Source organism: Armigeres subalbatus, chromosome 2, assembly GCF_024139115.2.
Source record: "Armigeres subalbatus isolate Guangzhou_Male chromosome 2, GZ_Asu_2, whole genome shotgun sequence".
Lineage (NCBI taxonomy): Eukaryota > Metazoa > Arthropoda > Insecta > Diptera > Culicidae > Armigeres > Armigeres subalbatus.
In genome coordinates, this window is record NC_085140.1 from 222,117,238 (window position 1) to 222,140,999 (window position 23,762).

The 23,762-nt window shown below is 39.7% G+C and overlaps 1 protein-coding gene and 1 long non-coding RNA gene across 4 annotated transcripts in view; one reads left to right on the forward strand and one right to left on the reverse strand.

The window, feature by feature from the left end:
* Positions 1 to 23,762, reverse strand: part of LOC134211720 (cell adhesion molecule Dscam2-like) — a 164,322-nt gene that overhangs the window by 43,407 nt on the left and 97,153 nt on the right. Inside the window, 5 exon segments of the mRNA XM_062688883.1 lie at positions 5,274 to 5,648; positions 10,935 to 11,151; positions 15,118 to 15,600; positions 18,831 to 19,027; positions 19,029 to 19,164. Coding sequence (XP_062544867.1) covers positions 5,274 to 5,648; positions 10,935 to 11,151; positions 15,118 to 15,600; positions 18,831 to 19,027; positions 19,029 to 19,164 — 1,408 coding nt within the window.
* On the forward strand, positions 20,635 to 21,526 carry LOC134215930 (uncharacterized). 3 transcript variants are annotated; one of them, XR_009980368.1, is made up of 4 exons: positions 20,635 to 20,932; positions 20,994 to 21,117; positions 21,170 to 21,239; positions 21,297 to 21,459. It is a non-coding gene; the product is annotated as an uncharacterized LOC134215930 (long non-coding RNA). The 3 variants fall into 3 exon arrangements; XR_009980369.1 differs by having other exon boundaries at positions 20,994 to 21,367; positions 21,423 to 21,526; XR_009980370.1 differs by having other exon boundaries at positions 21,178 to 21,459.

Genomic DNA, 23,762 nt, shown 5'->3' on the forward strand with positions numbered 1-23,762 from the left:
CTGCAGTCAATGTTATCACGGATCATGTCAAAATGTAAAGTCGTTGTAAATACGTTCGGCGTTTGGAGAGTGTTTGCAAGCCAATGAGCGTACATCTGTGCTCATACGGTGGCAGGTTATCGGGATTAGTCCATGGCAGGTGTCGTAATGCGAATCTGACGAAACGTTTCTGGATGCTTTCTATGCGTGATGCATGAATCGCATGGTAAGGAGCCCATATTTGAACTCCGTACTCAAGAATGCTTCGGACCAATGAGCAGTATAATGTTTTCAGAGCATAAGCATCATCGAATTGTGCAGAGTTGCGGCGCAGGAAGCCAAGCATAGAGATTATCTTTGAGATGTGCTCGTTGAACCGAAGCTTACTGTCCAAGGTTAGTCCAAGATCCTTCATGGAGTTAACTCTCATAAGCGGTAACTGGTCCATCGAATAGTCAAATCTGATTGGTGAGTGAACACGGGAAAAGTAATGATTCTGCATTTGGTGGCGTTGGCTTGCATTCCGTTTATCTGACACCACGATGATAAGCGCACAATGTCGGCTTGAAGTGCACAGCAATCTAAAGCTGACTTCACGACTCGGTAAATTTTCAGGTCATCCGCAAAAAGCAGCTTGCACGAGTGTAGCTGATCGCAAACGTCGTTGATAAATAGCGCAAAAATTAAAGGTCCTAGGTGACTCCCTTGTGGAACGCCAGACGGAATCTCGAATTCATCGGAACTGGCGTCACGAACCTTGACGAAGGCTTTTCTTGAAGTCAAGTACGAATGAATCCAGTTGACGATCCACGACGGTAGACCAAGACGGTTCAGTTTCAAAATAGCAAGATCATGCGGAACTTTATCAAATGCTTTCGAAAAGTCAATATACACAGCATCTACTTGTTGCCGCTTCTCGATGCATCCAATAACACTATTGGTGAAGCTCATCAAATTAGAGATCGTCTGGATCGGCTGGATAAAGCTTGTCATGCAACAGTCTTTCTAGTACTTTGGCCAAACAGTTCAGGATCGAAATGGGTCGATAATTTTCCACGTTATGTATGTTGCCGGATTTGAAGATCGGTGTAATTGATGTGTGCTTCCAGGCATCAGGGAACACGCCATCCGCGAGTGATCTGTTGAAAATTGTCAGGGCTGGGACAGCCAGCGAGGCTGCACAGTTTTTTATGAACGACGGTGGAATCTGATCTGGACCAGGTCCCTTCGAAACGTCAACTGCATTAAGAGCGTTAAAAACCGTGTCAATACTGAGGTTTAGCTGCGGTAGATGGATGTTAAAGCTTTGTAACTCATCTAAATACTGTTGTGGCGGTGAATGGTAGTCTGACTCAAACACACTGTGAAAGAACTCAGCAAACAGATTTGCAGAAGTGTTGTCGGCGGAAGAATTATGATTACCATAGAAGACGTTATTCGGAATACCAGCTGACCTTTTGCGAGTATTCACAAAAGACCAGAACGATGAAGGGTTCTTTTTGAGGTTCCGTTGCATTTGTTCAATATACTCACGGAAACGAACTTCATGCACGCTGTTATACTCAGCTTCCGCAAGTTGAACAGCATACTTATTCTCAGTTGTCCTGGAACGAAAATAACGTTTACGGGCCTTGCGTAGACGGTTCCATAGTCTGCGCAGCTGCGGGTTCCACCATGGGTGTTGGCATTTTGTAGACATTCTTCGGGTTTTCAGCGGGACATTGTCACGAATAACTTGGTAAACATTGTCATAAAAACAGTCACAGCATCATCCACCGTTTCGAGGTTTGATAAACACGTCCAGTCCAATGCAGTTAATCTAGCGTTGATTACATCAAAGTCACATCGAGCGAAGTTATATTCATTCCGTGCAGCTGAATTCGACTGCGGGAGTTGCAAGTCTTCAGAGGAGCATTCGAGCGTCAAAACAAATGGCTTGTGGTAAGGATCGACTTTCAAAATGGCAGCAGGTGATTCAAACAGTTCAATTCGATCAGAATCACTGACGAAAACTAAATCGAGAAGCCTACCATTCGCATTAACCAAATCATTGATTTGCTGCAATCCTGTGGGTAGTAAAGACTCAACTACTGCAAGTTCTTGTTCCGACGAGGCGTTGAGAGGCAGAAACCCACGTACTTCATCATCGAATTCCCAGGCCAAATTAGGAAGGTTGTAATCGCCCATGACTATCATGGTATCACGAGGGTCAGCCAACTCGAGGAGACGCACGCTTCACCGTGCGTAGCGTAAATATCGGCGGGACTGCGCGGTCTAATATAGATGCAACACAGACAGATGGACTCATGTGGTAGCATAACTTTCACAATAACTTGCTCAAGATCATCGCTGCCTTCAAGAAATACGGCTTTCGAATTCAGCTGGGCTCTCACTGCGATTAGGACACCTCCTCCACGCTGAAATACACTGGTGCGAGTGTTTCTATCGCATCGGTAGATGGTGTAGTTGCTTGACAGTTCGGAGTTCGAGATGTCGGAATAGAGCCATGTTTCTGTGAATACGATGACATCAAAATCACAGGACAGCAGTGAATTGAGTAGAGTGCTTGTTTTTGTCCTCAATCCACGGACGTTTTGGTAGTAGACGGTGAGCGGAGAACAAGTGGTAGAGGAATGAGGAAGAATAGATACGACAGCTGGAGAGACTTCACGAACGGAGGTAGCTTCTAAATGCTGATAACAGGGCCAGTATCCACGTTCTGGGCTGGTTTCCAAAAAGTCTGAGTGCGGGTATTATCGTCAATGAACTCGCGGAATTCGATCCCCTGTGGCCATGACAGAGGATCCATAGCTCCATCTACATTGTACATATAGGGTTAGGCGAGGCAAGATGGGTCAGGGCCGTTTTCGAGCATCGTATACATTTTAATGTGAAGATTATGACTTTGTAGGAGGAATAATTTGGTTCAACTTTATTTTCACTCGTAATATAGTGAAATTATCATAAGTAATGTAAGCGATGTTGTACTAACTGCGTTGAAATAAATAAATAAATCGAAAATTAGACATTCTAACATGAACTTGCAAATGGGGCAAGATGGGTCAGCACATACTGAAGAACATAGTTCGTATTCAAAACATTTTTTCCATTGCTGATTTAATCATTTTAAGGTTACTTTTGAGCATAATGATGTTAATTTGTTAATTCAAAATGTATATTTTTGCCTTTCTCGTACAACTAAGTTGTACCGAAAGGCTATCATTTCACTCCAAATTCGAACTTTTGATAGAAGTCCCGGAGACCCATAGTGTTATATACCATTCGACTCAGCTCGATGAGCTGAACAAATGTCTGTCTGTCCGTGTGTGCGTGTGTGTGTGTGTATGTGTGTGCGTGTGTGTGTGCACAAAATGCCATAAAAAACATTAGCCAAATTTTCACATAGAAACTCTTAACCGATTTTCTTGCAACAAGTTGCATCCGACAGAGACTAAAACGCTGTTGATCACTATTGAATTTCATAATAATTGCAAATTGCAAAAAATAGATAATATTAAAATAGTGATGAGACATAGTCATTTAGAACAATAATGTGTTATGAAAAATGCCTTGCATCTATGAATATTTTATCCGTGGCTTCCCATTAAGAGTTTCATCGCACTATAAAGATGCTCGTGTTGCAAGCATTTAGGCGTAAGTATGCTCTTCGTTCAGTTTCATAGTACTATGAAATTGTCCGAAAGTGAAAATTCGAACATAGGAAATTCGAGAAACTTTTGGCAGTGCCATCTGTCGTCTAGTAGTGTAAATTTTCTATCATAACATTAGACGGTGTAACTGTTTTGCCTTTCTTGTACATCATCGAGGTGTAAGCGTAAAGGCTACATTTATTACCTTTTTGTGCGAGAAAGGCGCCATCACCGTTAGGTGGATTAATCTGGGTTTTTGTCTTTAAGGAAGCAATACACGAACGGCTTGTTTTCATTTTTAAATGTAGTGCCATTTCTTAATTGGATAAGCTTTAAAATCCTTTTTTATTCAATAAAATCATTGGCAATTAATCTGCGTGTAATTTAATTATGTGAATAAAAACAATATTAATTGCAGAATTTAAAGGTGATCCATCTTGCCCGCTATTTGACCCATCTTGCCCCAGATTTTTGTGATTGTTTTAAAAACATGGCGTAGTCACAGAGAACAGACATGGGTGCTCGAACAAAATTTCGTTAAAAACGTGTGTAAAGATTTAAATCGCACCTCAGCGCCGCCAACGCAGGCTGCCCGACATAAAAACTCAATTTCACTAAGTGATGGCGTTGGCATACACTTCATAAACAATGTAGTGCTGCCACCTAGGAGCGAGCCTAGGAGCAATTCGGAATGAACACTAGCGCTAAAAAGTAAAACACGGCAAATTTTAACCATATTTATCGGCACACTAGCACCGCGCAACGGGGGCATAACGACATACTTCAAAATGACCAGTACAAACTTTTACACAAGCACGCGAATGAAGATGAACGTCTGTTCTCTGTGGCGTAGTCTACAAAATAGTAACCGTTACCATGGATTTTTTTTCTGTGTATGAGCTTTTTTTATAGATCCACGTTGAAAAGCTAAATTAAAATTTTCTATTTTGACGCATTGATGGTTCTGCTTAGGTGACCCGTTTTGCCCCATTCTACCCTATTTATTTGATTATTAATGATAATATAATAATTTTAATGTTCATTGAATTTGTAATCTCTTGTAATAAACCATTCTAAAAAAAAGTCAGCTTGTAATTTTTAAAATTATTTTGAATTCCATGGGCTATACATTGGCGTGGTCAATTCTAGTGATTCTACTTATTCTCTGATGACGGCGTTCATTCGGTTCTCCTAGCCCATTGCGTTCCGAAGTTACTTACAAAACAAAGTGCTATTTTGAGTTCATTTCTTTTGTTGGTTTTTACGAGAAAGCCATAGTTATTACTAGGTGGACTATTCTTGGGTTTCAAGATTTAGTTTTGGAGAGGGAGCATCCATAAATTACGAAACGCTTAGAGGGTCCAAAGTGTGACAACCCATACAAAAATGTCAGATGCTTTATACATAAAGTGTGACAATGGGGGGGGGGGGGATGGTTGAAAATGGCCAATTTTTGCGTTACGTAATTAATGGATCTTCCCATTAGAAATTATGAAATATGAATGTAATGCTCACAAAAAATACGAAAATAAAATCTTAAAGAAAAGAAAAAAGCTCATACTCAAGGACGCAGTAGGTGCAGCATTATAATATGGTAGATTTTGTTGAGAAGAATTTGATTGTACGAAAAACATAAATACTTACTTGTGGACCTCATTTATTTTGGACAGTGTTATGTTAACGACCGATGGATTTTCCCACGTTGTATCTAGCTTAGATCCCGAATAATCTTTAACATTTCGTAAGGGTTGATACTGAACTAGATAGCTGAGCACTGGCGACATTCCATCGTATGGACGTTTCCAAGATAGTCTTACCCGCCTACTGCCCACTTCCAATACTTCTAAATCTGATGGAGCATCGGGCCGTTCCTGTACGGCAAGGTGGATAACATGCTCACTTGAACCATATGAATTATCCGCTGCGCATACATATTTCCCTGAGTCATATCGTTCCGTGTGGCTTATCGATAGCTGAGATCGAACGCCATTTTCAACTTTCATTTGAACAATGCTATATCTACGAGAAATTCCAACATTCAGTATAAAAAAGTGATATAGATAATTAGGCTGTGATTACTTCTATTTATACAGATAGTCGGGGTTCTGCAAAACCGCACCAAGCAGCTTTTTGAGTGACATTTTGTGATATTTTTTTCATTGAAACAAACAGAAATCAAACGGATAAATTTGGAAATGTCCCATAAATCAGGATTTTTGTCTGATTTTCAGGATCAGTGCCTGATTTTCTACCCGCCGCTGTCACATCTATGCGCTACCCAGTTTCTGGAGGTCAACTGCACGGTGGGTTCGAGCATTTTGATCAATGTGGTATATAAAAAGGCTTCACTTAATCATCACCTTCTTTCATGCCACATTGGTCAGAATGCTCGGAGCGGTGGGTGCAGTTGACCTCCAGAAATGTCAAATCAGAGACTAACCTGCAGGCAAGCTGGCGGCCATTACCGCTCGCGGAAAACTGGATAGTATACACGCTTAAAATCAATAACACAGAGATATGTTTGCTTCACACAAAACGGACATAATGCAGAACAACACCTAGATGAGCGACAGTTACACAGGCATAAAAATGCCTCGTACGGACGTGATAACGGTCCTTTTTAACATGTAAACGTTTGTACAGCTTCCTTGTTTCATGAGGAACCAAATACTTGTAAGACTATTTTATTGATCAGGACACCTATTGTCCTCTTCCAGGATTTTGTCCTGGGACTCAGGGCCGTATAATTAATAAGAGCTTCAGAAAGAATAGGATTAGATGGCGGAAGGACTTCCCTTGAATAAAAACCAAGGTGGAGCAACCGATAAAAAGATTATTGTTACGTTTAAGCAGGACTAATAGTTCGATAAAGAAAATAAAATAGTTCTCATTCTATAGTTCTTTTAATTTACATGCTCTTCCATTGTATAATACAAGGGGGGGTAACAAGGAAATGGAGGAATCTACACACCTTTGCTGTTACCGTCGTTTCCTGCCACGGGATGCCACGAGAATTGAACCCTTTCATTGTAAGCGGATGGAGGGCGGTTCCACACTTCGCAAATGCTGGCATCGGGTGGTTAGAACGGTGGGGTCAGAGCAGAGGGTCGAGCTTGGGGTTTTCTTCTCCGTCCGACGGGTACAATATGCCATCAGTCAACCAACGAGCTGGGTCGAGAGTCGGGCCTCCGATGGACCGATTCGTTCACTAGGCGGATGCAGTCTCCAGGCTCCTCGGGTTGGACACGTTGTCGATGGTCGGGCAAGACGGTTCGGTTTCAGCCGCGGAGATGCTGGCTGTTCAATCCGGATTCACGCTTACACGTCTCGGGTTGGACACGTTGACGATACTCGCACAAACCGGTCCGGTTGCAGACGCGGATCCGCTGGCTTTACAATCCGGCGTCACCTTTTCTCTTCTCGGGTTGGACACGTTGTCGATGGTCGAACAAACCGATTCGGTTGCAGACGCGGACCTGCTGTCTTCACTATTCGGCGTCACACTTTCACTTCCCGAGTTAGACACGTTGTCGGTGACCGAACCCGCCGCGGTTTCAGACGCGGGGCGGCTGTCTTTTCACTCCGGCGTCACACTGACGCTTTTGTTCCCTATAGAGTACGAAAAGGGAATAGGTTTTTTCGATTAAATTCGCGGCACAACTTTTTTATTCGAGAGTAGTTCACCTATTAGAGACCGATTCCCACGATGACAGTCCCTTTTAAGGGGTTCCGCTTTCGTGGTATAGAGACGTACGATGACAGTCGCCGTCCACTGTGGCAATTCATGGATAACGGTGTGGTGGTTTTAGGATGGGGATGGGGATGTTCAAGGATTATGGATAGTGCATGTTGTCGATATTTATATATTTTATTCCAATTTCTATTTCTATATATTTCTCCTTTTTTAATTATTTAAGCTTTGATTTCAAGCATATTATAATCTAATTATACTAGTTTTAATGAAAATAATAATAAAAAGAAGTTAAGAATATTTACACATATTTACAATGGAACGGCATAGCAGGTTACATACTGTTGAAAATATTGAAATCCAAGCTTCAATAAAACCACACGAGCTATTTTTGTGGCTGTGTAACTGTCGCTCATCTATAGGTGTTGTTCTGCATTAGATCCGTTTTGTGTTAAGCAAACATATCTCTGTGTTATTGATTTTAAGCGTGTATGCGCAAAGAGCCAACATGAGAACCGCCAGAAATTTGTATGGTGAAAGACATCTATCGCGCGTTTTCTCAAAATTAGGATCTTTTCATGAACTAAAGTAAAAAATTAAAAACTAAACCAAATTTGGTACCGGTTATGTAGGAAGGTGTCCGCTACTACGCCTACCAAATATTTTTTCGATGAAGAGGAAGACTCGGATACAGGGTGTGAAATGAAAATTTCAAAATTGGGGACCGTCACGAAATCATATAAGATTTGTAACATTAATAAGTCCTTTATCTTTCAATGAATTTTAAAGATTCGCTTAACTTTTTAAAAGGACCTAAGTAACATTTTTTTCATGAATTAATTTGAATACTGTAATCAATAGCTTTTGTGTTGTTCTGTTGATTGCGCTATTCAAATTAATTCATGAAAAAATGTTACTTAGGTCCTTTTGAAAAGTTAAGCGAGGTTTATATATTAATCGATTCGCAAACTATCTACCAATTTGCCAGTAGTATAGAAACTTTTGAGTATCAACGCTAAACTATTGAAAATTTTAGTTGTTTCAGGCATCATGCATCCCCTATAAAGCGCGTTCCAATCCTTGGTAATTGCCTACTTTTAGGGTATTATTAATTGTTGAACTGGGGCCCAGCTGCTAGACAGGGGTCCTTATTCCCTCACAGAGTGGGAGATGCTGCTAAAGTTGGGTAGTAGTTTGCCATGTTTGTAAACGACTGAATTTGGATTACCTGGAAGGGTTTATTTTCGGCTTGCAGTCTTTGCTTGAAAGACTGCATGCCGAAAATAAACCCTTCCAGTTGGGTAGTAAAGTCAGTGGGATGGTTCCTTCTTTTCTATATAGAGGGGAATAATTGGTTCAGTGTACTATATTTGGTTTTACGTATAGTTTACGTCGAGCGGTCGTGTCTTGTATACAACCCCAAAATGTTTTTTGTGCCGAGTACCGATCCAAACAGATGCCTATGTTTCGTTTAAAAAAAACATTTTTTATCAAGTGAAAACCTAATCAGAAGTTTTTTTTTCGTTTATTTGCTTAGTGTTACAAAACGTAAATCGATTGAAAAGGTAAATTTATTACGTATTAACAAAGTAAATTCAGTCTTTTTTGCGATTCAATATTGAATGCCACCGTAGCGTTCGCAATTAATCTTTTATTTTCATTTTTCAAAATGATTGCTAATTTTGGTTATCGGCACCCCTTTTCCCAACACGGTTATATTGGAATACTCATTTTAAGAGTACTTTCTAATCACTTTAGAGAATATTGCCTATACGTCAAAAAATGCATACTTTTAAGTTATTTTCGAGGGGTATTTTTCACGTTTTCTTGAGTATGGAAATAGCATTAAAAATGCGTAAAAAGTAGTCTTCAGCAAGAAAAGAAAATTTCTGTTGTCATTGCCGAAATGTTTTTACGGTTATTTCTTTAATTGCTTGTTTAGAATTCTTAGAAAAATTTAAATTTTTAGTGGAGTTTTGATAATGAACGTGTACAGGAAATTTTTGCAAAACTGGTAAGTAAAAATAATCTCCTTGCTTTCTGGAAACTCAATCATTTTCATTGAAAGGTTTCTTGTTGGAGGACTCCCGATATTCGACACTTCATCGTCGCTTGGCCGGATGCTATCAGCAAATCACCTTGATCGGAATGTACTTGATACTTGATGGGCTACAGCTCTTCGATGAACCTACCCGAATGGAGTATCCTTCTCGGATTGGAATATAATTGTAAGGAAAGCATTTAAGCATGGATAAAATTAAATAAGTTCTATTTGTCATCGATTCATCTTTCAGATGCGCAAGAAGTACACTATAGGATGATTGCCAGTTACGGCAAGAACTCTATCATTTTACGACAAATAAAACAATGTTCATTTGCTGGTCCAACAGACGTTATCCTGCGTAGTGGCATCGAGAATATTATTATACATTTAACGAAAAAAAATGCTCAAGCAATGAAGAAAATCCATCCAGCCGTTTAAGTTACGCGGACACAATACGCAACTCAAATCAGTTTAAGGCATACCGATTCTTTTTAAAGTCTAATGTATAAATACAAACTTTTAAATGTAATACATTGTAAAAATACCATAAAACTAGAAAAATAAAAAAAACATGAAAATCCAACTGAAAATCTCACAAATTATTTACATTTGAAGAGTAAAATTTATGCATAGAATAATAACTTGAGGAGTAAAAAATACACATTTTTTATTTTCTTCGGAGTAAAAAATGCGCACTTTTTACTTTACAAAAAGGAGTAAAAGTATGCTTATTTTGACGTATGTCCAATATACTCATAAATGAGTAAACGAAATATACTCCTTTTAGGAGTAGTTCCACTTTTCCTGGATTATGCGTACTTTATAGTCCTAAAAGAGTATATTCCAGTTACCGTGAAGGGAATATCAAAACAAATCACAGTTAATTGCCTAATTTCAGGTTATTAGCCAGGTTGTGAGTACAAATGAAAATTGAACCGAGGTGCCGACAACCACATTTTTATACACGGCATAAAACTATCACCTAGCGAAACTACTTTTTAAAATTTTCTGAAAGATTAAATGAATCAAATTTCTTCATCGGCTTATGTCTATAGGCTTCCATTGGTATGCAAATATCACTTTATTCAATTGGGCAAAAGTTATGAACCAAGAACAAAAGGGTGCCGACAACCGACCACCACGACCATTAAAAAGAAAAAAAACTCGAAATTTTCCGAAAATTGTTTGTTACACCTTCAAAATACTGTTTTGGGCAAAAAAATTCGAGGGGATTATTTTTAATATTTGTATCGGCCTTAGGAGCCCTGCATATAGGACACGTTTGCTTTGCGTTTGACAATTTATCAATGGGAGACTGTCTAACGCAACGCAAGCGTATTCTATGTGTGGAGCTCTTTATTCATTCATACATTCGTTGTATGGTGGCCTCAGCTGAGGGTTTCAGGGATATTCGATATTATTTGTGGTTAATTTAATCTGTTGCCTATACGAAAACTTTGGCAAAAATGGGTATTTTTTATTGACGCTCAGTGCGATTCAATAGAACACCGGCTAAACGTGATATTTATTGTACATACAAATAAAATAAATAAACTAAATAAACTTTTACCTGTAAGTGTTGAAATCTATCCGGGAGTCCATGTGGGACCAAACAGTTTCAATAGGGTCGTCTCCTAAGGCCAAGCATTCCAGTGTAATTGTATCGCCTCGTCTTGAAGACATATTTTTAGCAGGTACGTCGAAATGAGCTGCAACATTCACATCTAGATGAATGATTTTTGAAAGATCAGTGCCAACTCCATTAGATGCCTCGCACATGTAGTATCCTAAAATGTATAGGCAATTTTATTATTTGTACTATATGTACATATATCATATCACAAATTGCAAATATACAAAACACTCAGTTATATATATATATATATATATATATATATATATATATATATATATATATATATGAATAAAACTTTATAAAACTTTGGCAAGTCATCAGGTCATATTACCGGAGATCCTCGGTATATATATATATATATATATATATATATATATATATATATATATATATATATATATATATATATATATATATATTCAAATTAAAAATGGTTCAAACGTCATTTACCGCGTGGAATCGAGAAATGAAAAATGGACCATCGTGAAACGGAACGCAGTATCAAAAACCAGCCAGAAACCAGTTTTTCTGATGCAAATAGAGTAACCAGAAGTTCAAATTAAAAATGAACCCCGTTAATTTGAATGAGGTACCGTTCAAACTATCGGGGGTCCACGGTATATATATACAGTGACCTGCATAATAAAAAGCCCACTTGCCGTTTTTTATACAAAATGGTCAGCTTTGGAGATCTAGATTTCGATTGCGTGTGAACCAATTTTGCAGAAAATTTCACCAGAGCTCAGATATAACTTGAATTTTACCACACCTGAATTTCGAGCACATTGATTCATAGGGTAAAAAATTGATTTTATAATATCTTGAAAACAACAACTCTACAAGTACAATTATATTCCTCAAACTTTTTGTATTGCCAAAACACGCGTTTTTGCTGAATATGTCATCAGTTTACAACCTATAGAATTCAAGATATTAAAAAAAAAGTTTACCCTATGAATCAATATGGTCGGAACTCAGGTGTGGTGAAATTCAAGTTATATCTGAGCTCTGGTCAAATTTTCAGTAAAATTGGTTCACACGCAATCGAGATCTATATATATATATATATATATATATATATATATATATATATATATATATATATATATATATATATATATATATAGGCGTGATAACCCTTGTGTGATCCTCTCGTTTAATAAACAATGTGCACTCGCTTGACTGTGGATATACAACAGTAAAGCACATGTGGAGACTGGAAAATCAAGCATCCGAAATATATTCAATTTGCAAAAAAGAGAGCTAACCGCGGTGGAGGTTGGTACTTGGATTCTGATGGCTTTTCCGCACGTGACCTTTAAGTTGTGCTGTTGTGTAGGGGTTATCACGCCTATCTAGAGAGTAGGAGGTTGAGGGTTCGAGTCCCTCCAAGACACGTGGATTCTATTTCGCAAGTTTCATATCAATTTGTCCATTTCGAAACATGTGCTGTGCATATGCACAGCCAAGATATTTAACAAAAAAATGGTTTTCGTACGGCACAGTTGCCGAATAAAATGCAATTAATTGAGAACAAAATAGCCAATTTATGTGTTAAGCACTTTATTTATCTGAAAATCTGATGCGAAGTTTGAAAATAACAAAACACAAGACAAATCCTGTTGACCTATTATAGAATAAATAGATTATTTTCACTGTAAGCGGGAGAATATCGCATAGTTATAGCCATTGCTCTTCTTTATGCGGGAGATAATTTTCAGAATGTAAAATACACATTTGGTAATTAACTGTACAATACTTCTTAACAAAGAAATCAAACTGCATCTGATTCAGATCCATATGATACATGAATGACGAATTTATTTTTCACTAGACAACCATCTAAAAACAATTAAAATAGCTTTATCGAAAATGTTGTTCAAATATATCCCACTTGCCCCATGTATGTTAAAATTCAAGGGCAAATGAAAATTGAAAATTGTGGCTTGAATTAAAAATTTAAATCGTTTTCGATGTCACACAATTATTTAATTGCACAAAATATTCACTTTCCACATCAATGATAAATTTAGAAGCTACTATTTAGATGAAAATGTTAAAGGACCATGTTAAAGTAATTTTCAAGCTTTTAAGTGCATAAAAACACTGTTTCCCCTAAAAGTCGTTGTTCTTCAAATTTCTTGAGTTTACTACAAATCATTGCTGATTTATTATATTATTATTCCCCTTTTTCCCTGGACATTTGAGTAATATAATTGTTGATATGCGATTTACCGTTAAATTCTTAAAAATCAGAAGCTGAGCAATGAAATATTGGCAGTGGCTGATTTTCTATTTTTTCTATTTCTATCGAACCTTATAGATGCCTTTCGCCATACTGATTTCAGAAAGTGTGCCGCTGTAAGCACAAGCAGGTGATTCATTAGTATAAATTTACACGTTACGATTTCTTTAAACAAGTCATTCGAACAAAGAAGCATTGGTTTTCGATGATATTTGATGCAAACAAACAAACAAACGACTTCAAAATATGGTTCATTGAACCACATATATCTGTATGCTTTTACCATCGAGTGTATCGTAGTAACAAATGAAATCAAAGCTTCTTTGTTCGAGCAATTTGTTTGAAGAAATCCTAACGTGTAGATTTATGGTAAATGTTCAGCTTCTGATTTTTAAGAACTTAACCGTTAATCGCATATCAACAAGTATATTTCTCAAATGTCCAGGAAAAAAAAGAAAGAATAATGTAATAAATCATCAATGATTTGTAATAAATTCAAGAATATTGTTTAACATCAACTTTTTGGGGAAACAGTGTTTTTATGCACTTAAAAGCCTGAAAATCACTTTAACATGGTCCAAACGTAAACGAAACGAATTGCAAGACTTGTAGAGCACACCAATAGCTTCTGTTTAGATGTTGTTGCGATGATTTTTGGCGTTTATATCTCTTGTTAGTTTTTTTTTTCAAAATTGAAAGCAGCACCAAAACAGTAAATCAACTTGAGCCACCTTGAGCCTATTTTAACATAAGAATTGTGATTCAGGGCTGACCGGTTAAATTTTTGATTTTTTTGAAAACATAAAGAGGTGTTATACATATATATTATCAATTCAGTGCAAAACCGAATTATAGCCGCTAACGAAGTTGGATTTTTCTCACAATCCATACGTTAAACCTAACTTCGGAAGTGGTGCGTTGTTTTCATTTGACGATGTGCTATACAGCGCACCACTTCCGAAATTAGGTTTAACGTATGGATTGTGAGAAAAATCCAATTTCGATAGCAGCTATAATTCGGTTTTCTACTGAATTTATGATATATGTGTAAGTCTATGGGTAAGCGCCGCTTAAGAGTTAAGCGGAGGTGAAGAAATTGGCCCTTAGTTGTATTACTTAGGGCCAATTTCTTCACCTCCGCTTAATGCTTAAGCGGTGTTTACCCACACGCTCAAACATGGCTTAAGGCCTAAGCTGAGATGAAGAAATCGACCTTTATTTAGGCAGTAAAGTTAGAAATTTGAACTTTAAAACGTTACTCCACTTGACCAACCAAGATACAACATTGCTTGAATGTTGTTAAACGTAAAACGAGAATTATTTCAAGAAAATTATTAGGCTCTTTTAGAGGAATGTCTTAACCTGTCATAATGGAGTTTAGTGTATTATCAATTCAGTAGAAAACCGAATTGGGCGATTGGCGAAGTTGGATTTGTCTCACAAACCGTACGCTAAACCTAACTTCGGAAGTGGTGCGCTGTTTTCATTTGGTGATGCGCTATACAGCGCACCACATCCGAAATTAGATTTAACGTATGGATTGTGAGAAAAATCCAATTTCGCTGGCGGCTAATTCGGTTTTCTACTGAAATGATAATATTATTACATTTAATTCCACCAAGTTGTAATCTTAACAACATCTAGTCGAATTGGATTTTTATTGCGGAGTTCTATTTTCGCCATATTAATTGTCCATTATTTAATTTTTTTTTTAATTTTCATTTAACTTTAACCAGTTTTTATTAGGGAAGCCTCTCTACCTTTTATATTGAGTGGTGTGCCTTTGAAAACGCGAGTGAATTTTGTTTTGGATTCCGAGATGCTGTCCTTAAATTTACATTAACTTGGTCCTCATAATAAATGGCATCTTACCTGCATCTGTTGGTGTTGCGTAGTTCACACTGAGGGAATTGTTCTTCGATGGTATGGAATGAAACTGTTCAGATGTCTTGCCTTGACCTTTTAACCATGTTATGCGAGGCTGTGGGAATCCTTCTGCCTCACAAGGTACTGATATCGTGTTACCTAAGACTACAGAAAGGTCATTTGGTTCCCGTTTCCAAGTCGGTGGGACTTGGACAAGAAGTTCGGCAGTATAATTCACTTGTGCTGCAGCATTTAGAGCAAAGCATGTGTATTTTCCGCTATGTTTCGCAGAAATTTCCTTCAATATCAAAAGGGTGAAAAACTCATCCTTGATCTCCGTTACTTGTAATCCGGGTGAAATCAGCATTCCATCTTTTTTCCAGCTAAAGTAAATAGGAATATCACCGGATGATACTGAACAGGTTAACTGAGCTCTTCCGCCAACCTTGATATGTTTTGGAAACGAAAACGGTTCAATTACAGGTGGGCCTGAAAAGGTATAAATTGTATGTTAATATACGGAGGAACCCCTGCTTAGCTTGAAACAACAAAAAATTCCCGTTAGTTATAAAACGAAAGTCGATGTTTTTATAAAAGGTTAGAGGTTGCATCAAGTTTTTCTCATAATTCTGTTTCAAACTAATATTACAAATTGTTTCCATAGTTAGGCCGATACAAATATAAAAAATAAATTATTCCCCCCCCCCCTTCGGATTTTTTTGCCCAAAAAATAAGAATTTGAGAGAAGTTTATTTTGATTTTATTTTTCATTTTAACTTTCATTTTTCATGACCCCCCTCCCCTTGGCTTTTCGGAGACCAGTAGGACATAATTTGAATTAAATATTTGTAACGGCCTTATTATGCTGGTTTCAAACCAATATGTGTGTTGTTATTACCTAATTCAGTTTGTTCCTTCCAAATTTTAGGTTGGCATTTGTGAAAACCCTGACCCTGTTTCGTTCTTGTTTTATCATTTATTCATTGGCGCATCTGCTTTTTATTATTTTAAAAGACAGGATCCCCGTCTTCGACCAAAGGTCGAACAGACTGCATACTTAAAACCCGCATAAATTATTGTACAGTTTCTGTGTACGGTTCTTATGCAGAACTGTATTAATATCTAGCATTAGACAACGGACAAGAAATTCACACAACACCCAGTGGATCAATAGAGAATTTTTCACTTTATGAAAAGTTTACTCCTTACTAGGGCTGGAAACGAACCCACACTCTACGTTTCGCACATACGCTTACACGACTGACGCCGCACGCCGCACGGCCACGAACTCCCCGATTCCTATCCGCCGCTGCCAGCACAGAGGCGCTTACAGTGGCGCAAAAAAGTATTATCGGTAAGGGGATGAATCCATTCATTACGTAACGCAAATATTGGCTATTTTTAACCCCCACCCCTCCCATCTTAGTCACACTTTTATATTGATCATCTGAAAATCTTGTATGCATCGCCAAAAGGTATTGGAGGGTAACCGCTCCCTTCGGTGGGGTTTGATCCCACGAAACCAGTACGGCTGGTATAATACACGGGACATAGGCAATTAACTTTGAATGTAGTGGACTCGAGTGGCGATCTCTCTTGCTTATGTGGTCGGGTTGGGATCTGACGACCAACTGGCACAATTTCACACAACCCTACTCCAGCGCCGTTGCTGATGAATCAAGTGTGTAGGGGCCAGACAATACTAAATACTCATCCTACTTGGTTGGCATTGTACCAAAATACATAGGAGAGAGTTAGTTCTTAAAATGTATTGCGATAGTTCGGCTACGTGCCCGGTGCTGGGAATTTGGTTTCATCAGTATCCGCTAAGCTGCGGAGGACGACGGAGGTCCTTCGTAGCCTAGTAGTGGAAGCACCAGTCTAACGTACTGGTTTCGTGGGATCAAACCCCACCGAAGGGAGCGTTTACCCTTCAATACCTTTTCTGGACTCAATCTATCACATGTTGTGCATATGCATAATCGAGTTTCAGACAGTAATTTATAGATGTTTCCTAAGAAGTTAATGAACAAAACCAATATAAAAAAAAAACAATTCAAAACAATTTCAATTTCTTTTCACTGACACATATATTTTTTCCTCAACTCAAAGTTAACAATGTATTCGTATAACTATGTGTCGAAAAGGCCATTAAACAAATATTCGCGTATTAGCTTATTAATACTCCAGAGAATGTTTCATAAACTAGGGAGCGTCCACAAATTACGTAACGCTTTGAGGGGGGAGGAGGGTTGGCCAAAATTTTCAGACGTTTCATACAAAAGTGTGACATAGGGGGTAGGGGGGGGGGTTGAAAATGCCCAATTTTTGCATTACGTAATTAATGCATTTTCCTCTAATGTTTATCTGACGTCCCAGGTTTATAGTTATCCGTATGCAGTTCTTTGGGATTAACAACATCCTCAAGGGCCACACGTGGCGATTGAGCGGCAACGAAAGTTTTAGAGGTGGCGACTGGCGAGCTCTAGGGACGTCACCTTAAATTTAGCGCTTGACCCACCGTCCAGCCTTACTCCATCAACATGGTCCTACCCAGACGAAAAGTATCCCAGCAAAGGAACGTCAGCCAAAGTCGATGGTGATCCCAACCAAACCGTAGCACGAGGATCGGACGTGGGACCCCGCTAATTAGGGGCCAAGATCTACGGATTTCAAACTAGAGCCCCAGCAAACCACCGCTACGATAGTGTGGGTAAATCGATTGCTGGGAAGAACGGTGCTTTATCATGCTGTCAATCCGCAGCATGTACCTGTGAAGGTATGTTCCGTCCGAAATCTTCTCGCATGCATTATAAGGGCCCCAATGACTGCACCACGGCCGCAATGAACCCCACTTTTCTCCTATCCACGGTTTTCAGACATCGCTCCCAATAGATAACGAACAACGATAAAAGAAAGGCAAAAACTGTTCCAATAATAACAAGCCATGAAAACAAATTTATCGAATTTGTATCTTCTTATTGTTTTTCTACAATGGCTCTACATTCCAACTGGAACTTGGGGCTGCTTTTCAGTTTAGTATTCTATTATCATTTCCTTAGTTACTAATTAAAAGCTTTTTTATGCCCGCCATTGCTTGAGTATGTATATTGTGTCTATGACCAGGGAGTCGAAAATGTTTCCCACCCGAAAACATCATTGATCGGACCGAGAATCGAACTCGCCATCTCCGAATTGGCCTACGCCTTTACTCGCAAGGCTACTGCAGTAGCCATGGAGACCCCAACTTGTATACAAGTGCGAAAAACTAGAATACGATAGGCAGCCTCCACCGAGAAGTGATGGCCTACAGCTGTGTAGAACAAGTTTAAATGCATCATCAGAACCAATGCTCCCCGCGTTTGGAGCTTTTTAGGGCCGATGTCCACGTAGCGGTTTTTTACGCTGCGTGCACGCCGCGTTCACGCAAGGTACCCACCATCAAATGGAGCAATGCACACGTGAACGTGTGCACGACTACATTTGATGCTGGGTACCTTGCGTGGACGCGGCGTGCACGCAGCTTGAAAAAACGCTACGTGGGCATCGGCCCTTAAAAGAAATTTATCATGAGGTATAGCATCTTGAATCAGTTCTTTATCGTGACAGCTTGCGAAAGAAGCCTCTCGTGGTATGCTGCATATCGTATATGTATACAGAGATTTTCATTCAACTTTGGATTCAATCCTTGCTCTTATCTTTCCTTCTACTCTACTTACTGTTCACCAAAAGTTGTATTTCTCGACGTGCTTCATCACCATTAGGACTAGAAACGATACATGTGAAAGCTCCTTTGTCTTGAAGTGGGTCAACTTGATGAATTAGCAATGTTCCTCCATGATTAATATCTGCTACCACAAACCTAGAATCTTTAAACAAAATTATATTCGGCATCTCAGTTAATGTTTTTTCGTTATTTACTTGAAGAAATATTTAAACCATTGCGCATCCATCTTATGTGCTCAATTGGATAACCAGAAAATGGGCAGTAAATTTCCTTACTCTCTCCAGATATTGCTTTAACAGTACCAATAGCTCTGACATACGGCGGTCCTGTAAATGAATTGGAAATTGATACAAATTAGAATCATAAGCACAAAAATCGGTGAAATCGAATTCCCATACGCTATATCTGCTAAATCCAACCTGTAGGTGCAGTATTTTCTTTCTGAATGCTTCAAAACAGAAACATTTTAATTCAACTTTTCAATGTGGATCTATAAAAATATCTCATAATCTGTAAGCCAGGAGTAAGAAACAACAAAAAATCCACTCTTCATTTCATTTTGAACCATTAAAGTAGAAATCAATTTTTCTGTCAATCAAAAAATGTCGGGGTAAGATGGGTCAAACAGCGGGGCAAGATGGGTCATATTTAAATTCTGCAATTATTATTGTTTTTATTCCCAATATGTAATTACACACAGATAGATAGCTTTATTACCAATGGTTTTATTGAATAAAAAACATTTTTAAGATTTGGATGAAGGAATGGCTCTACATTTAAGAATGTCTGCAATTTCTTATGAAAACAAGCCGTCCGTGTATTCTTAAAGATAAAAATTATACATTTTTAATAAACAATTTAACACCATTATGCTCGAAAGTAACATTAAAATGATTAAATCAGCAACGGAAAATTTGTTTTGAATACAAACTATGCCCGTGCGGCCGAAATGGTGGCTCCAGTGACGAACGAAGATTTACTCGCGGTGGCCCTGGTAACGAACAGAGCTCCAGGGCCTGATGGAGTTTCGAAAAGCGCTCCCAAGGGAGCAATTATAGCGATCCCGAACATGTTCAGGCCTGCTATGCAGAGATGCCTTAATGAGTGTAGATTCCCCGAAAGATGGAAAAGGCAGAAATTGGTGTTGTTGCCAAAGGCCATGAAGCCGCCGGGCGACCCATCGGCGCATTGACGAATCTGTCTTATAGACACGACGGGCAAGTTGCTAGAGATGATCATCCTCAACAGGCTGACCCCGTACTCAGAGGGTACGAACAACATGTCAAGCAATCAGTCCGGTTTTCGCAAGGGTAAGCCCACGTTGGATGCTATTAACTCGGTGGTAAAGACCGCCGAGATAGCGATCCAACAGAAAAGGCGAGGTATTCGATACTGTGCGTTAGTGACACTTAATGTGAAAAACGCATTCAACAGCGCAAGCTGGGATGTCATCGCGCTCTCGTTACACCGGCTTAGCCTGCCGGTGGGCCTGTGTACTACTTTACGAGACCGATGCCGGTCAGAGAACTATTCCTAGGAGGCATGGTTCAATACTGGGCCCGGTAATGGAACCTTATGTATGGAGGGGTTCTAAAGCTAAAGTTCCCTCCTGGTGTTAAAATCGTCACATTCGCCGATGACGTAACCTTGGAGTTCTACGGGGAGTCAATTCCCAAGGTAGAACTGACCGCAGCACACGCGATCAGCACTGTGGTGGATTGGATGAGCACTAGAAGCCTGGAGCTCGCTCAACATAATACGGAGGTGGTTATCGTCAACAACCGCAAGTCGGTGTTATGTTATAGCTTAATTTCTATTTAGAACCATATTAAATACAAATAAAGCAGCTTTAGCGGCGCTAGAAATAGCGAGTATAATGAAACCACAATATGACACATGGGCCGCCCGCTTGACATCGCATTAAGTAGCAGCAATTGTCTTGACACCAGCATTGTGAGCCTCGCTACCGAAGCCTCATACTAAGCCCAAATAGCACAGAATAGTGTGTGCAGTGATACGGTGAAGACACCCAACCTCCGTGTTCGACAACTCCGCATGATTTGTGTGGCACGAGAAATTAATCACCATTGACGGGTAAATCTTAGCCAAGTCCACTGCATAATACGCAAAAATAATCGAGTTATTGCCTTCGCAGTAAAATAAACACCGTCAGTTAGCCAACAACGGACGACTTGTTCGGAGACGATCGCCACGGGTGCAAACAATACTGGTCGACATTTAGATTAGTGGCACCATTCGATTTTCATCCAATCTCAAAGGTATATTACACGGCTGGCTACTGCATCACCCATATTCTCATAGTCTGTATAGTGTTACAGCAATTGCACGTGGCTTTACCAGAACGCATAGGTTTTGCATGTGGGATCGCATGTATCACTAGGTAAGCCATACTCGATGCGAGAGCGTGCATTCCACTGACCTTGACTTAACCTTTTAGTACACGACTGCATCGATAGACGAGGGCATTATCATTGCAAAGCGCACAGAAAGGCCTTCGCACAATCAGAAGTGAGTAAAGACTGACACACCAGTGAGACGAGATACTGACCGTTATTGCCTTCAGGGCCTTTCTTCCCTTTGCTAAATTCGCAGCATCACAGACTGAGTCACGTGGCTTGCGAGCGGAGCTCAGCAGCACACACGAAAGAACCGGCACATATCGACTGTGAGCAGTGTTGTCCTACACTCAGTGCAAAAAATTCTGCTCTTCGATTTTACTCTATCTAAACGATTTTATAGTCTTAACTAAATAAGTGCAACTAATAGAGGGATATTTGAATTTTCTAAATGTCATGTCAAACTATCGAAAAATGCAGAGCCTCAGGGCGCGCGCGCTGAAAATACACTGGAGTGTTTTCACTGGAGTGTATTTTAGCGCGTGCGCTCATGTGGCTCTGTGCATTTTTTCAATAGTTTGACATGACATTTAGAAAATTCAAATATCACTCTGTTGAACATACTTTGTTAGGACTATAAAATCGTTAAGTAAATCAAAGAGCAGAATTTTTACTGAGTGTAGGACAACACTGACCGTGAGGATCAAGCCAGGTACCTGCACCACAGCGAACGATTGGAATAATCGGCGCAGCGGACATAGAACGGTCACACTATTGGGAAAAGTGTCGGCACCAATATCCAACTCAGACGACGGCAAGCGGTGCGAGGTGGCGGGATCCAGCGGGCGGCGTGTGTCATCATTAGACTCACAACAGAGATGGGCCCATCGTGAGTAGATCGATATAAAGAAAACAGCATGCTATTAGAGTAGTTAGAATAGGCTGGTAATAGGAATATGGTTCTGATACGATAATAAATCAATATCTATTGTCATGATTTGATTTGTTCAGTCTTCTTTTCTTTTGGTGGCGCATCGAGTAGTCTGGCGACTTTCAGCCTTAAGTATTCGAGCTAGTTCTTGGAACATCGGTTCAACATGCAGTGGTTCACGTGGGTGAAGTCGCGATCGCAGCGGAGCTTAAAGCTCTTTGCGGCCGTAATAGAAGACAAGATGACCTTCGCCAGCCATGTAGACTATGCGTGCAAGAGGGCTTCGAATGCTGTTGCGGCATTATCGAGGATGATGTCCAACAGTTCCAAGGTGTGTGCCAGTTATCGTAGGCTACTGGCAGGCGTTGCCGTATCTATTCTTAGATACGGCGGCCCGTCCTAGGTGAGAGCTAACCAGTTACCTGGGGAAGGTGGAGAGCACGTAACGCTTGATGTGTCTCAGAGTGATATCTGCCTACCGCACGATATCACATAATGCAGCCTGCGTGATTGCAAGCATGATGCCAGTCGGGTTGGTCATCCGGGAAGACGAGGAGTGTTTTGAGCTACGTGGCACCAGACGGGCCCGCGAACGCATCAGGGTGACTTCGGTTGCCAGATGGCAGCGCGAGTGGGATAACTCTTCTAAAGGTAGGTGGACCCACCGGCTGATACCTAACTTATCGAGCTGGGTGGGGAGACCCCACAGGAAAGTTCACTTTCATCTGTCACAATTTCTGTCAGGTCATGGCTGCTTCCGGCAGTACCTCCACAGGTTCGTATGTCCTCGTTTCGACGTCGAAAGAAGAGCTATGATAGACGTTTGCGGTCGGGACACAACCCCGGATACCCTTATCCAGAGGATGTGTAACCCGGTGGAGAAAGTGGAACGCAATTTTTAAGAGTCGACAAGCATTACTAACTTGTGATTGGTTAGTTAGAGCAAAAAGAGGCTGATCCTGGGGAAGTGAATGAGGCATGGCAGAGGAGAGTAGAGTGAGCATCCAAGTCAGCCTCACATGGTATGTTAGAGGCGAGCACCCAAGTCATACTCACATGGTATGTGAGGCGCGAGCACCCAAGTCAGCCTCGCATGGCATGTCAGAAGTAAGAACCTAAGTAAGTCCCACATGGAGGAGTGGCAGGGAGTGCTACACTGCCAAAAATATCTATATAAGATATATGTGTCGCTGTTATAAATTTTTGCAATAGCTCCACCCTAATATAATCGATATAGAACCACACATAAATTAAATAATTGTAAATTCGAGACCTCACATAAAGCTTATTATATATTATAATATATTATAATATATATCCATATTTTATTAGTAGTTCGCGAGGAGAATGATTATGTGTGCGCTGATATACAAGCTTACTTTTAAGGAGCACATTGCTTACATCACCTCAAAAGCCTCAAAAACACTGGGTTTTATCTTCAGGATAGCAAAAAACTTCAAAGACATTCAATGTCTGAAATCCCTGTATTGTTCTCTGGTGAGATCAGTCTTAGAGTACTCGTGCATTGTTTGGGCACCATACTATCTCAACAGTATACAACGCATTGAATCTATTCAACGCAAATTCGTGCGTTTTGCTCTGCGCCACCTACCGTGGAATGATCCTTTCAATCTTC